The sequence below is a fragment of the Aegilops tauschii genome, chromosome 3, assembly GCF_002575655.3.
Source record: "Aegilops tauschii subsp. strangulata cultivar AL8/78 chromosome 3, Aet v6.0, whole genome shotgun sequence".
In the NCBI taxonomy this organism is placed as follows: domain Eukaryota; kingdom Viridiplantae; phylum Streptophyta; class Magnoliopsida; order Poales; family Poaceae; genus Aegilops; species Aegilops tauschii.
The window spans coordinates 92,101,378-92,114,264 of NC_053037.3; the positions used below are offsets into that span (position 1 = coordinate 92,101,378).

The 12,887-nt window shown below is 45.1% G+C and overlaps 2 protein-coding genes across 2 annotated transcripts; both read left to right on the forward strand.

The window, feature by feature from the left end:
* Window positions 1–6,691: 6,691 nt before the first annotated feature.
* LOC109757847 (uncharacterized) lies at window positions 6,692–7,779 on the forward strand. The gene is made up of 2 exons (XM_020316684.3): window positions 6,692–7,191; window positions 7,289–7,779. The coding sequence occupies exons 1-2, from the start codon at window positions 6,753–6,755 to the stop codon at window positions 7,525–7,527; spliced, it is 678 nt and encodes a 225-aa protein (XP_020172273.1). The 5' UTR covers window positions 6,692–6,752; the 3' UTR covers window positions 7,528–7,779.
* Window positions 7,780–7,844: 65 nt separating this feature from the next.
* Window positions 7,845–12,138, forward strand: LOC109757842 (probable prolyl 4-hydroxylase 7). Its single transcript, XM_020316679.4, is given in 5 exon segments — window positions 7,845–8,067; window positions 9,096–9,212; window positions 9,451–9,508; window positions 9,616–9,720; window positions 11,312–12,138. Coding segments are annotated over 5 exon segments (729 nt in total). The 5' UTR covers window positions 7,845–7,981; the 3' UTR covers window positions 11,675–12,138.
* The last annotated feature ends 749 nt before the right edge of the window (window positions 12,139–12,887 follow it).

Sequence of the window (12,887 nt, forward strand, 5' to 3'; positions counted from 1 at the left end):
AGCGCTCAATATGTTAATGCACAAATAATATCATACCAATATCAATATTAGCATTAATCACATAGTTAATGTACAAATAATATCCTACATAATATCTGCACGCATTGAATATATATATTGCATAATATCCTCGATAAATACCAATATAAAAAGATGCAAATGCGTAGATCAAACTAATCCCGACCATCAAACTAGGTCAATCCAACGACCTTGATTGCTTGAATGGTGAGCGCTTAACATGCTTAATGTGTTATTGATATTATACCAAATATATGTATTAGCATTAATCATATAATTAATGCATAAATAATATCCTACCTAATATATGCATGCATTTACTCCCTCCGTTTCTAAATATAAGTCTTTTTAGATATTTCAATATGGACTACATACGAATGTATATAGACGCATTTTAGAGTGTAGATTCACTCATTTTTCTCTGTATGTAGTCCATATTGGAATCTCTATAAAAGCTTATATTTGGAAACAGAGGGAGTAATATATTGCATAACTAATGCAAATTTAATATCCTACCTAATATATGCATACTTTTACTAGCACATCAAAATGAAGGATTGTTTTGGATGATATCTCCATGGCTTGTGTACTACTCTACATGAAGATGAAGGATGAGAGCAAGGACAAGATTGCCTGGCACAGTGCCTGGGAGCAGAGATTGGATGAAGAACACGCCAAATACGGAGCCAAGGACGCGTACACAAGCTAGATGTATAGACGGATTGTTGACATGAGGAAGTGCCTTCGTCCTGCCCTAGATGAGGGATCGAGCCACAGAGCAGTGGCGACAGCGTCACAAGAAGTAGATGATTAGATGATTGTTTCTCCTAGTTTGGAATTCATGTAATTGCTTATTGATGTGTGTGTGAAAGTTTTGTATAGGCACTTATGTAATTGGATGTTTATTTTGGTTATATATGTTTTTCTTCTGTAGACAGACCAAATCACATCGCACACAGAGTAAAGTAGGAAACCTGTCGTGAAGATTTCATCAATCACTCACAATTGTATACCAGCAAGCGTTTGCTCACAACACACAGCTTATTAGCAGCAATCGTCTGTGTTATTATTGGTCTTTGCACACATTTCTGATTACGAACCTATTTACGCGGGTCACACACATCTTGTTAAGTTGAACCGTTTCTGTTGTGTTCACTCGTCGCAAACAGTTCATTCGACTGAACTGTATGCCATCTATCGCACACATCTTTATCTGGCCGACCATTTCTGTTGTGTTGCCTAATCAAAAAAAGTTCATCTGAGTGAATTGTATGATGTATATCACACACACCTTGATCTGGCTGATAGTTTTTGTTGTTCTGGTCATCACAAACAGTTCGTATGGATCAACTATATTCCACATGTCGCACACGCAACTCTAATCCGACTCGTGTTTGATGTCTCCGAGATATCAAATGGTTCGTATTATTGATGACGGCCTTATTACAACACCGTTTGCAATTAACTCATCACACATAGTTTGGTCGAAGGGTCTCCGGTTTATCGCGTTTGGACCATTCTGTAGTAGTGGTGATCGTATGGCATGGCAACCAAGGCGTCTGATCCACCTATCAACCTTTATAAAGGGGCGACACCAAATGTGCAACAGAACATTGTAGAACAAGCCAGTCGTCATCATATTCACCATAGCCATATCCATCAACCCCAGCCACCATTTCCCATCTCCATAGCCACAACCTTCACCACCACCATAGTTCTCAGCAATCTAGTCACGTTGTAATTGTGTATCACACACGACATCTGTTGTACAACATATTATCAATCAATCTCCGTGATGTGTTCTTCGATGAGTTTTTCGTGTGATCTGATCTCCATGTGTGAGTAGTTCGGTAAGGTCATGGGTTGAGGCAAGGGCCTTGCAACCCGATGTATTTATTGGAGAGATCAATGGAAAGTACTTTGAATTAACATCTCATATGTGTAGAATAAAGTTGTTCTGTAGTTGTCTCTTGTCTCATTTGCGTTCTTCATCCCTGCAGGTACCCATGATCAGGGAGAGCGGGTCACAGATAGGCTAAGGGTAGGGAGACCATGAAGTGTTATTCTGAACACTGGTGACAAAAAGGTTTAGTACGGTAATACAGACCCTATCCTTGGGGATCCAAGAGGTGTAGTCATCAAACACTCCATGCTTTTATCTGATTATTGCTACCTTAATTACCATGGTAACCCCGTGCGACGGATAGGGCCTTTGGTTGGGCAACTGACTCTTCATGACGGACGTGTGCCGATCAAGACGTAATTTGGACACATCCCCCCTTCGATACGTAGCAAGCACATCTTGATGGATGACTTCCAGAGCACAAATTAAGATCATGATGGTCCTAGCACGAATATATTATTGTAAGCATAAGTCCTCATACCCATGCCTATTTTTATTATAAGTTTTTTCAGTGTCAGCTTGATTTACGATCTGGTCGAAAGCCGAAATTTAATTCTGTAGCGAAAGCTTGTTTGATACCCTAGCTTAAACGGCACCTTCCTCTCATTGATTCGATAACTGAGGGTCACCTCTAGGGAAAAATGCAAGAATCCTTTCTGCTCCATTTTCGGATCACCAAAGGAAGTAATCAATACACAGTAATGAGTGGGCGTGTCCATGACCACACAGACCAGATGCCTCTACCAAGCCACTTGAACCAAAACAGGACCCCGAAGCAACGAACGTCCACTGACCAAGTAACATACCATGAGATGTGCCCGATATAATCCGACCCAACACAAGCCAATAGCCGAGTTAGTCTTTGCGGTGGCCACTCCAACCAACGCACAAGGCGGATGTTGGAGTACCCGACATAAGGGGGTAACCTTGCTCATGAGTACCCTTCATGCTATTTGATCTTCCCATGCTTCGTGCCGGTGGATGCACGGGGAAAAGGAGGAAAGCTTCCACAAATAAATCAAATGAGCAAACCTCGATACCATAGACGCGAACGAAGAGGACAGACAGTCCACCACACCATGCATACCCGGACACCTCCAACTCAATAGGTGGCGCAACATGAGACAAGGGCAACAAGCAGCAGATGAGGTGTCCTTGGGTGCGCCCTCGGTCCATGCATTGTAGACCCCCTCCCTCGAGTAGCGGGCTCTACGGCTTATTTGCCCGTTGGTCCAAAAACGTGTTGGGAACAACTGACTCGGACGTAAGTCATCCGCAAGGCAAGCTAGTCTATCAAACGAGACTTATCTATCAAACCCAGTTGGGTGTACTCAGCACACCTACATAAGTTACCGGGTAGGACTTTCCAACTGCATCTTGGAGTTAGATGCTCTATTGGAGAAACCAAAGGGCCCCCCACGGTAAAGCCAGGGCAGTTCACACGGTTGTTGTATGCTGTCGAGGTTGCATGTTCGGTGGAGTCTGCATGTCTGTTGTTTTATTAGACGCATGTGTGCCTCCATGTTGCATGGGTGATTCCAATGGTTGAGGTCATTTGGCAAGATTTCTATCAACCCTGTTGCTGGGTTGCCCTTCCCTGTCCTCTTTGCGACTGTCTGTATGTTCACAGTTGTGTTTTTTTGCGTTTGGTAATAGCCCCGTCTTAAATCACGGTTATTTTCGTGGCATCGAAATGAAGAAAGGACATATTTGAAAAATGAATGTACTACACCCTTATGTAACAAATGACGATGTACAATTTTAGAATTAGTTCACCTGCTCAACCAAATGGCTCATGTATCGCCAAGGAAATCCATAGGCAATGATCACTGTTATCTATCATTAGTAAATACAAGGCAAATACAAACGTAATATGAAAATAATCATTTCCACACAATTCAGGAAAAACATCCTTCAAGCAGTTCACCTAACTTCTTGTTGCATTTGGTTTTTTTCTCCTTTGTGGATCATTCATAAAGCATGTTTTCATATGTTGCTCGGCTTCTTGGCTACAATTGGTCTTCGCGCCCTTGGTCTTCGTGCATAGGGCGCGACAGGTCATGTAGTGTCATGTTAAAGCTAGCTACCACGGGAAGCTCTTCTTGGAAATGCTTCATATAGTCGCATGGAATTATATTTTATCGTCCTTTTAGCATTACTTGTTGGACACGTCTCAACATTACTTGTTCTCCTAATCGGAGTCAGATTGACACGACATCTCTTTGTTAAAGCTGTCAACCGTGTGTAGCTCTTCTTTGAATTATTTACTATAGTCGCCTGGAATTATTTTCTACTGTCATTTTGGCATTACTTGTTGGACACGTCTCAACATCATTTGTCTCCAAGTTGGAATCAGAATCATATTGATTTGTCATCTCTTGTTAAAATTGGCTACCATGGGAAGCTCTTTTAAATATTTACTATAGTTGCCTGGAGTTATCCCCTACTGTCATTTTAGCACTACTTACTTATTAGACACGTCTCAACATCACTGGTCTTCGAGTCAGAATCAGAATTAGATTGATTTTAAATGTCTTGTTAAAGCTGGCTACCATGAGAAGCCCTTCTTTGAAATGCTTCATATAGTTGCATAGAATTATCTTTTACCGTACTTTTAGCATTACTTGTTGGACATGTCTCTGCATCATTTGTTTTCCGAATCGGAATTGGATTGATTTGGCATCTCTTATTAAAGCTCGCTATCATGGGAAGCCCATCTTTGAAATATTTAATATAGTTGTCTGGAGTTGTCTTCTATTGTCATTTTAGCGTTACTTATTCGACACGTCTCAACATTGTGTTCTTTGAGTCGAAGTCGGGATCAAATTGATTTGGCCTCTCTTTTTAAGTTGTCTACTTTGGGAAGCCCTTCTTTGAAATATTTACTATAGTTCCCTGGAATTATCTTCTACTTCCATTTTAGCATTACTTACTTATTAGACACATCTCAACATCACTGGGCTCTGAGTCAGAAACGGAATCAGATTGATTTGGTATGTCTTGTTAAAGCTTGCTACCATGGGAAGCTCTTCTATGAAATGCTTCATATAGTCACATGGAATTATGTTTTACTGTTCTTTTAGCATTACTTGTTGGACACGCCTCAGCATCACTTGTTCTCCGAATGGAAGTTAGATTGATTGGGCATCTCTTTTTAAAGCTGGCTATCGTGGGAAGCTCTTCTTTGAAATATGTACTATAGTTTCTTGGAATTGTTTTCTACTACCATTTTAGCGCTACTTATTGGACACGTCTCAACATCAGTGGTCTCCGAGTCGAAATCGGAATCAGATTGATTTGGCATCTCTTGTTAAAGCAAGCTATCATGGGAAGCTCTTCTTTTAAATATTTACTATATAGTTTCCTGGAATTATCTTCTACTGTCATTTTAGCATTACTTACTTATTAGACATGTCTCAACAACATAGGTCTTTGAGTCAGAATCGGAATTAGATTGATTTGGCATATGTTGTTAAAGTTGGCTACCATGGGAAGCTCTTCTTTCAAATGCTACAAATAGTCGCATGATTATATTTTACCGTCTTTTTAGCATTACTTGTTGGACACATGCATCACTTGTTCTCCGAATCAGAGTCTGATTGATTTGTCATCTCTTGTTAAAGATGGCTATCATGGGAAGCTCTTCTTTGAAATATTTACTATTGTTGCATGGAATTATCTTCTACTATCATTTTAGCATCATTTATTGGACACGTCCCAAAAGGGCTGGTCTTCGAGTCGGAATCAGAATCACGTAGATTTGGTATCTGTTGTTAAACTTGGCTATCGATGGAAGCTCTTCTTTGAAATGCTCCATTTAGTCACATGGAATTAACTATTACTATCCTTTTAGCATTACTTTTTTGGCATGTCTTAGCATCAACTGGTCTCCGAATCGGAACCGGATTGATTCGGTATCTCCGCTAAAGCTGGCTACCATGGGGAACTCTTCTTTGATATCCTTACTATAGCCGTCTGAAATATTTGGAAAGAGAGATAATCATCTATTTTAAGGTGTTCAACCAACCAAATAGCATCAATGGCTAGGACCAAGGCAAATCTTCTAACTCTAGGGTCTAGGGTGCTGCAATACCTTAACAACTACTCCATGGTAGTGTATTTTTTCCTTTAGCAGACTCTCTACAACCTTTTTCTTTCTACCCCGAGGTGGTGGTGGTGAAACACCCTACCATGACACTAGCTCAGGTAAAAAAAGCTCAGTGATTTGCTAGAAATGAGACTCCTGCACCCTGTTTCGTTGGTTCCTTGTTTCATTTTTTAGCAAAACTTTGCACTCTGCTCTGCTTTGCAAAGCAATGTGACAGACCTCAGGGCCTTGCGAACTTGGGATAATCTGAGGACCGTTGGCCCAAGGCCATTGCAGTTCACTCACACTCACGTAGTAGCCCTCGCCCTTTCACGTGCCCTCCGTTTAGGTTTAGGCCCAACTGGCTGACGCCCTCGATGCGCTCCGGGCAAAACACCACAGCACCACCAGTCCACCAGCACCACCTTCCGGACTGCACTGCGCGCCCGATGCTCGGATGCGAAATGCGAAGAGAAACTGAAATTCGTAATTAATTTGGGAAAATAATCCTCAGCGCACAGCCAGCGCCCCGCCAGGCTAAGGACAGATTGGAAGAATTAATTGCTTCCAACCCGATCCCGACGGCTGAGGCCGGCGCACCCCCAGAAACCGAGCCCCTCCGTCGCTATAAATTCATGTCATCTCGCAGCCCCTCTCCACACCTGCTCCTCCTCACTCCTCTAGTCAAATCTTTCTACTCGGCTGCGCTAACCTAGGGTTTAGTCCGCCGGGCAGCAGCTAGCCATGGAGGGGGAGAGCCACGCCGCCGCCAACGCCTTCAACGGCGCCCCGACCCGCCGCTCGGGGCAGGACGTCATCGTCCTGTCCTCGGCGACGGCGAGGCCGCCGCGGTCGGTGGAGGCGGTGGTGCTGGTGGACGCGGAGGGGGAGGGGCAGGGGCAGGGGCCGCGCATGGAGATGGAGGCGCCGCCGGAGAAGCTGTACTTCAAGACCAGGCTCTGCGACAAGTACGAGGACACCGGCCGCTGCATGTACGAGGACGGTTGCACCTTCGCGCACGGCCGCGCCGAGCTTCGCCCGCCGGTCCCCCCTGTCGGCGGCTTCGCCGTCGCCGGCGGCGGCAGGGTTGTCAACGGCGGCGGCAAGGTGTGCTTCAACTTCAGGGACACGGGCACCTGCCATTTCGGGGACAGGTGCGCCTTCCCCCACGCTGCACCATCAGGTACGCCCGCTCCCTAAGCTACCCACCTAGATCGCGCACGTGTGCATGGCCGATGGGGTCCGGATCTCACGAAACATGCCCTCGATTTTCTTGTCAGGTCACGCGATTCGCCTCACCGGGGACCAGAAGGTGCTAACATCCCCAGGGCCGCGCTACGCCGCCACCGCCAGGGCGTACCCGTACCCGCCGCTGCTTCCCCCGGCCGCGCATGATCGTCTTGCCCAGATGACCGAGGAGAACGGGGGCAAAAAGCCCAACAGGCTGATGCTCATGAGCCAACGGAAGATCAGCGGGATCTACGGCGACTGGCCGGAGCAGAAGGAGCAGGAGAAGTGAGACCGATCGATCAGCCGTCCACCCACCATGGTCGCATACCCATATAGTAGATGATTGACATTGCTGATAACAAAACAAAAAGGGGACGGGTTGATCTTGTCTGAAAGTGAATAAATTTACCATGGTGGTATTTATCTTTTTTTAGTAGCATGGTGGTATTTATCTGTGTTGTGTAATTCCAACTGTTGTAGTGCATGCAAATCCTATGTACTGTAATTCGTATGAATAAACCAGCGTCGTTGTTTGTCTATCTATCCCCATGTTATATCATCTTTTTTTTTATCACTGTTGTTGCCATCTGTCTTTGTTCTCTGTGGGCTTTTGCGGCCCATTGGGCCCCGTTTCTCGTTCAATGGCTTGCAGTACAGACTACAGAGAGAGTGAGACGAGGGATATGCGGATCTGTTCATTTGCAGGGGGCTGGATCCTCCAGAGCTGACGGGGAAGAAGAGGCATGGGATCTGGATCAGGAGCCGTGCTGGTGCTTGTGGCAGCATGTCTAGCGATTGCCCCGCCCTGCGCTCTGGCTTCTTCTCGCAAGTAAGCCCCTCTTCCTCTTCATCCATCTGATGTGCCTGTGAGGATCTCTGGTTGGATTTGGGTAACCAGGCCCCACAAGGCCAGGTTGTGTTTCTATTTCGGGATGAACTGTGTCTGCCCGCTTTGATTCAGCTTCTAGGATTGGATCTTTGTTGAGTTATGCTTTGATTTGTTCAGTAGTTGATGTGGGCAGCTTTGTTTCTGCAATAGTAAATGCAGGGTCAACAACCCATGAAGTCTTGATCACAGTCTTGCCTCAGCAGTAGCAGAGACTGGTTGTGTTAACGGGTGAGATGGTCAACTGACATTAGGTTGGTTGTTGGCCTGAAGCTTGAGTGAAAGATGATCATGCAGTTTACATCATAGTAGAGTGCCAGTTTAACATCAGGTACAGAAAAGGGCAAGTCAATTATAATGAGAAAGTATTACAAACGTTTCTCGGACACACGCGAAATACCTGTGGCTTCTTTCGCGCCAAATGTCTGCAGTTGAGAAACAGCCATGACCCCCCCCCCCCCCCTCTTTGAACCAAAGCAGGGGAACGTCGTGGTGGCTGGCTGTGCAACCGCGCACGTGTGCCTCTATCGAACTGACATCAGGTTACCTTTTTGGCTGGAAGCTTGAGTGAAATACTTTGATGATCACACAGTTTACATTGTCAATTTAGTCTTGTCAATTGCCACTGAAGTAGAATGCAAGTTTTTTTTTTTTGAGGAGAGTAGAATGCAAATTTAGCATCAGCTACAGAAAGAGCTAAGTCAATTATAGTGAGAAAGTAAATTACCTTTTTTCCTCGAAGGCGCGCCAAATCTTTGTGGCTTTTAAAATTAGAAGTAACCATGAGGCGTGCCCTGCGGAGCACAGGGCTCGCTCCGCAGGGCACGAACGCGGGTAATAGACTGGGCGAGCACCTGCACACGTGCTTCTAGCCAACTGGTCGACGCCCAGTGCCCGAAAGTAAATTACAATTATATGATGTTCCCTTCATGGAAGATATTAATGTGCAATCCAGTTATTACCCTTTTCAGGTTTGGTCTGGACATTGCGCAACCAAAATTGCTGAACTCCACAAATGGTTCATTTACTCCAAGCTCACATGTTGATTTTGACCCTTCAAAATCAAAGTGACTCTCGTGGCATCCCAGGTTTGTCTCGTCACCTCATTATGATGTGTACCTTTATTGGTGGACCGTAAACAACATCTCATTTTGATTTTTCTCTGTACTAGCTGTTAAGCATTTGTTACCATGAATTTGTTGGGCATTTTCTATAATAAAAAATTGTGTGGTGCATGAAAGATCTTCTGTACTTATTGTTGCATATGTACTCAGATGCTCATTTCTTTTTATGTGGACAAATCCCAAGTTTCTTACCTTAATTTAGGGTCTTCTTGTATGAAGGTTTTCTCTCTCGCATGGAGTGTGACCACTTAGTATCTATGGTAATTTATCCCATCATCCGTATCACAGCTCAGTCCTTGCATTCAGGTTATTTATTAAAAAATCGACTTGCATCATGTTATTGATGGTTATGTTTTCATCCTTGCAGGCACATAGTAAGATAGGGTCATCTTTACTTGTTAATGATGGTGCTACAAATATTTCCCAGAACAATATTGATGCAGGCCTCCTACTTCGCCTGGCTGATAGCAATGTGAGCATACATACTGCTTTCATGATATTTTCATGACTGGCTCTTTTCTAACCATGCAGAAAACGTAGACAGAGAAAAATAAAATTAAACAGACCTTGAATCCCTCTATTTAACAATCTTCTACCACTTCATCTGTAAGTTAATGCTTAGATGTGTGTTACCTGTGTGAATAAACAGATATGTAACTAAATGAGGTCAGAGTTATTGTTTATCTTGATATTGCAATCTGTGAAGAAAGTGCACATTCTTTTGGATATATAGTAGTAGATGTCAAACTTTTATAAATTGAGGTATATCAAATTAGGTTCTATTACTACTAAGCCCTGGACTGTTCTACTTCCAAAAATTGATGTTTTGTACTCCTTTTGAAGGACATAGTTTGCGGAACAACCACCAGGTCATTAATTTTTTGCAAAAATCACCGCGGATTCGGTAAACATTTTGCAAATAGCACTAATCAGGTGATTTGGCTCATTTGATCACTTTCTGACAAATGAGACCAGATTGTAAAGAGCTGACTTGGCAAAGTTTTGACAGACTAACCCCTGAATTCTAAAAAGAAAAAGCAATCAGACCCTCCTCCCCCTGCCTCGATCCCGTCTGAATCGGGAGAGGCCCCGAGCTGCCCAACCCCCGCGGCACTCCGGCGACCTCGCCGCAGCCGACAAGCACGCCGGCGACCACCGCTGCCCCGCCATCCTCCTCCCATTTCTTTCCTTCTCCTCTGGGACGACCCGCACCTCGCCCCTACCTAGCCCAGCCGCTGGCAGCCACGGCCATGTCGACGGCGTCGGAATCCGCGGCGGCCCGTAGCCCCCGCTGCTCTCCAAGCACGGCCGAGGCCATGGCCGAGCAACCGCCCGGCTCCAACCGCGCGGCGGCGCACGGGCCCGACCCGGCCGGCACCGTCGAGGAGCTCTCCGCAGGGACCTCCTCCACTGCGCGGCCGTCTGCGCCGACGAGGTCGGCCTCGCCGGGGACGCCTCCTCCTCTCCTCTCTCTGCGCGCGTCCGCAAGCCGCAGGCCTCGCGTAGGCGGGCACGGTCGGAGGTCGAGGCCGCCTAGCTGCTGGTCGCCGCACCACCCCGTCTTCCCAGCTCGCGAGTCGCGACCATGGAGTGTGGTCGGCGGCGAGTAGCGGGCGGAGCGGCCACGGAGGCGTCCTGCAGGCACCGAACGGAGGGAGGCCGCCTCAGCGTCGGGGGAGGCGGGCGGAGACGGCTGCGACGCGGCGACGGAGCAAGTTGCGAGCTCTGCCCGGCACCGTGGACGGCGAGCACCAAGTCGCTCCTGGCAGTTGTGCAAAAGAGGGGTTGATTGCTTTTTTTTAGATCTAAGGGTGTGTATGTAAATGTTATGCCAAGTCAGCTCCTTACAATCTGGTCTCACTTGTCAGAAAGTGGTCAACGAATCACCTGATCAGTGCTATTTGCAAAATGTTTACTGAATCCGCGGTGATTTTTGCAAAAAATTAATGCCTTGGTGGTTTTCCACGAACGGTGCCCCAAATGTGGTGGTTTTTTGCTTTTCACTCTTCCTTGGCTGAAAAGTGAAAAGGAGATAATAATCTATATATAATATATGTGCGCAGCTGAAGGATACTCAAGCCAAGGAAGGGACACCTTCCGATTGTGCTGGTTACGCAGTGAAACCTGTCAAAGGCAACGCGATTCTGCTGTTCAATTCAAGGCCTGACGGAATCGCCGACAAGGACAGCCAGTATGAGGCCTGTTCTGTCCTTGAAGGGGAGAAATGGCTCGCCATAAAACATATGCATGCCAGCAAGATTGATAAATCAGAACCTTCTCCGGTATCCGAGGATGATGGTTGCACCGATGAAGATGGTAACTGTGTCAATTGGGCTGCTGCCGGTGAATGCGACAAGAATCCAGTGTTTATGATTGGAAGTCCAGACTACTATGGCACTTGCAGGAAGACCTGCCATGCGTGCTAGATCTTTTTTTTTGTTTTCGTGCATTGCCCTAGGGATGTCTCTTGGCATTTTCATTGTTTAATACAGGCATTGGTGTTGTAAGTGGAAAATGATCAGCAAATTGTGCACTTTCCATAGATAACCTTTACTGTTGGCAGGAAATGTAGTACATAGGTATTGGATTGGCTGCTCTTATGAAGTTATGGAATTTAATTCTGACCTCAGTTTGTTCCGTCAGACAATGCCTGCATGCATAATCGCACTTGTCTGCATCTTTGCATTCCAGCAACTTTCTGGGTACATGGATAATTTTGGGCCTAACATGTTTTTGGCTTGAACATTTCTAATGCGTGTGGACTCTTATATGATCATATATATCATAAGAATACTCGTCTAACATTATAGGGGAAATAATACTCAAAAGTAGCTGGTTTTCCCCTGCATATCCAAGCTATCGGTTTTATTTAGTTCTGCAATGGTGAACTTTGGCTCTTGCGTAGAACAGTTGGCTGTTGGAAGCATGGTTGCAGGAATCATCATGCTACACAGCAAAGTCTATTGATATAAACTGGAGTACAATCTACTACTGTATTTGCTATCTAATTTTTCAGGTAATATATAATAAATTCTGTTCTTGGATGATAAAGTCGTTGTAGTATAGTGGTAAGTATTCCCGCGAGTGACCCGGGTTTGATCCCCGGCAACGGCGTGATTTTTATTTTCTGAATCCCTTCTTTGTATTCCTTTGGTCACTGACGGCTGAAATTACTTGCATGGATTATTTTTTGAGTCCCTTCTTTGTATTCCTTTGGTCATGAAGTGCTGAACCTTTTTTTTCTTTGAGGGGAAAAGTGTTGAACCTTCTAAAGCTGGCATCGTTTACAAGATTTATTTTCTGACCCCCTTCTTTGTATTCCTTTGGTCACTGACCGCTGAAATTACTTCCATGGGTTATTTTCTAACCCCCTTCTTTGTATTCCTTTGGTCATGAAGTGTTGAGCCTTCTTTTTTTTCTTTGAGGGGAAAACTGTTGAACCTGCTAAAGCTGGCATCGTTTACAAGATGCCCCACGACTCTCGAGCAAATGAATCCATCGCTGGGAGAGTCAGCCCCCAGCGGATACGCCTGTAAATTTTTAGGTGTATAATGACTGTTTATTCAATCAAGTTCAACGAAATCGTTACAATACCATATGGTTGAAAGAACCACACATGCCTGCCAAAGCCTATACTAT

What these genes read in the sequence shown, in the direction of transcription:
- LOC109757847 (XM_020316684.3), top strand. Translation starts at nt 6,753, where the DNA reads ATGGAGGGGGAGAGCCACGCCGCCGCCAACGCCTTCAACGGCGCCCCG. An exon ending in CCCCCACGCTGCACCATCAG is followed by an intron (nt 7,192 to 7,288) that starts GTACGCCCGCTC and finishes TTTTCTTGTCAG; the next exon opens with GTCACGCGATTCGCCTCACC.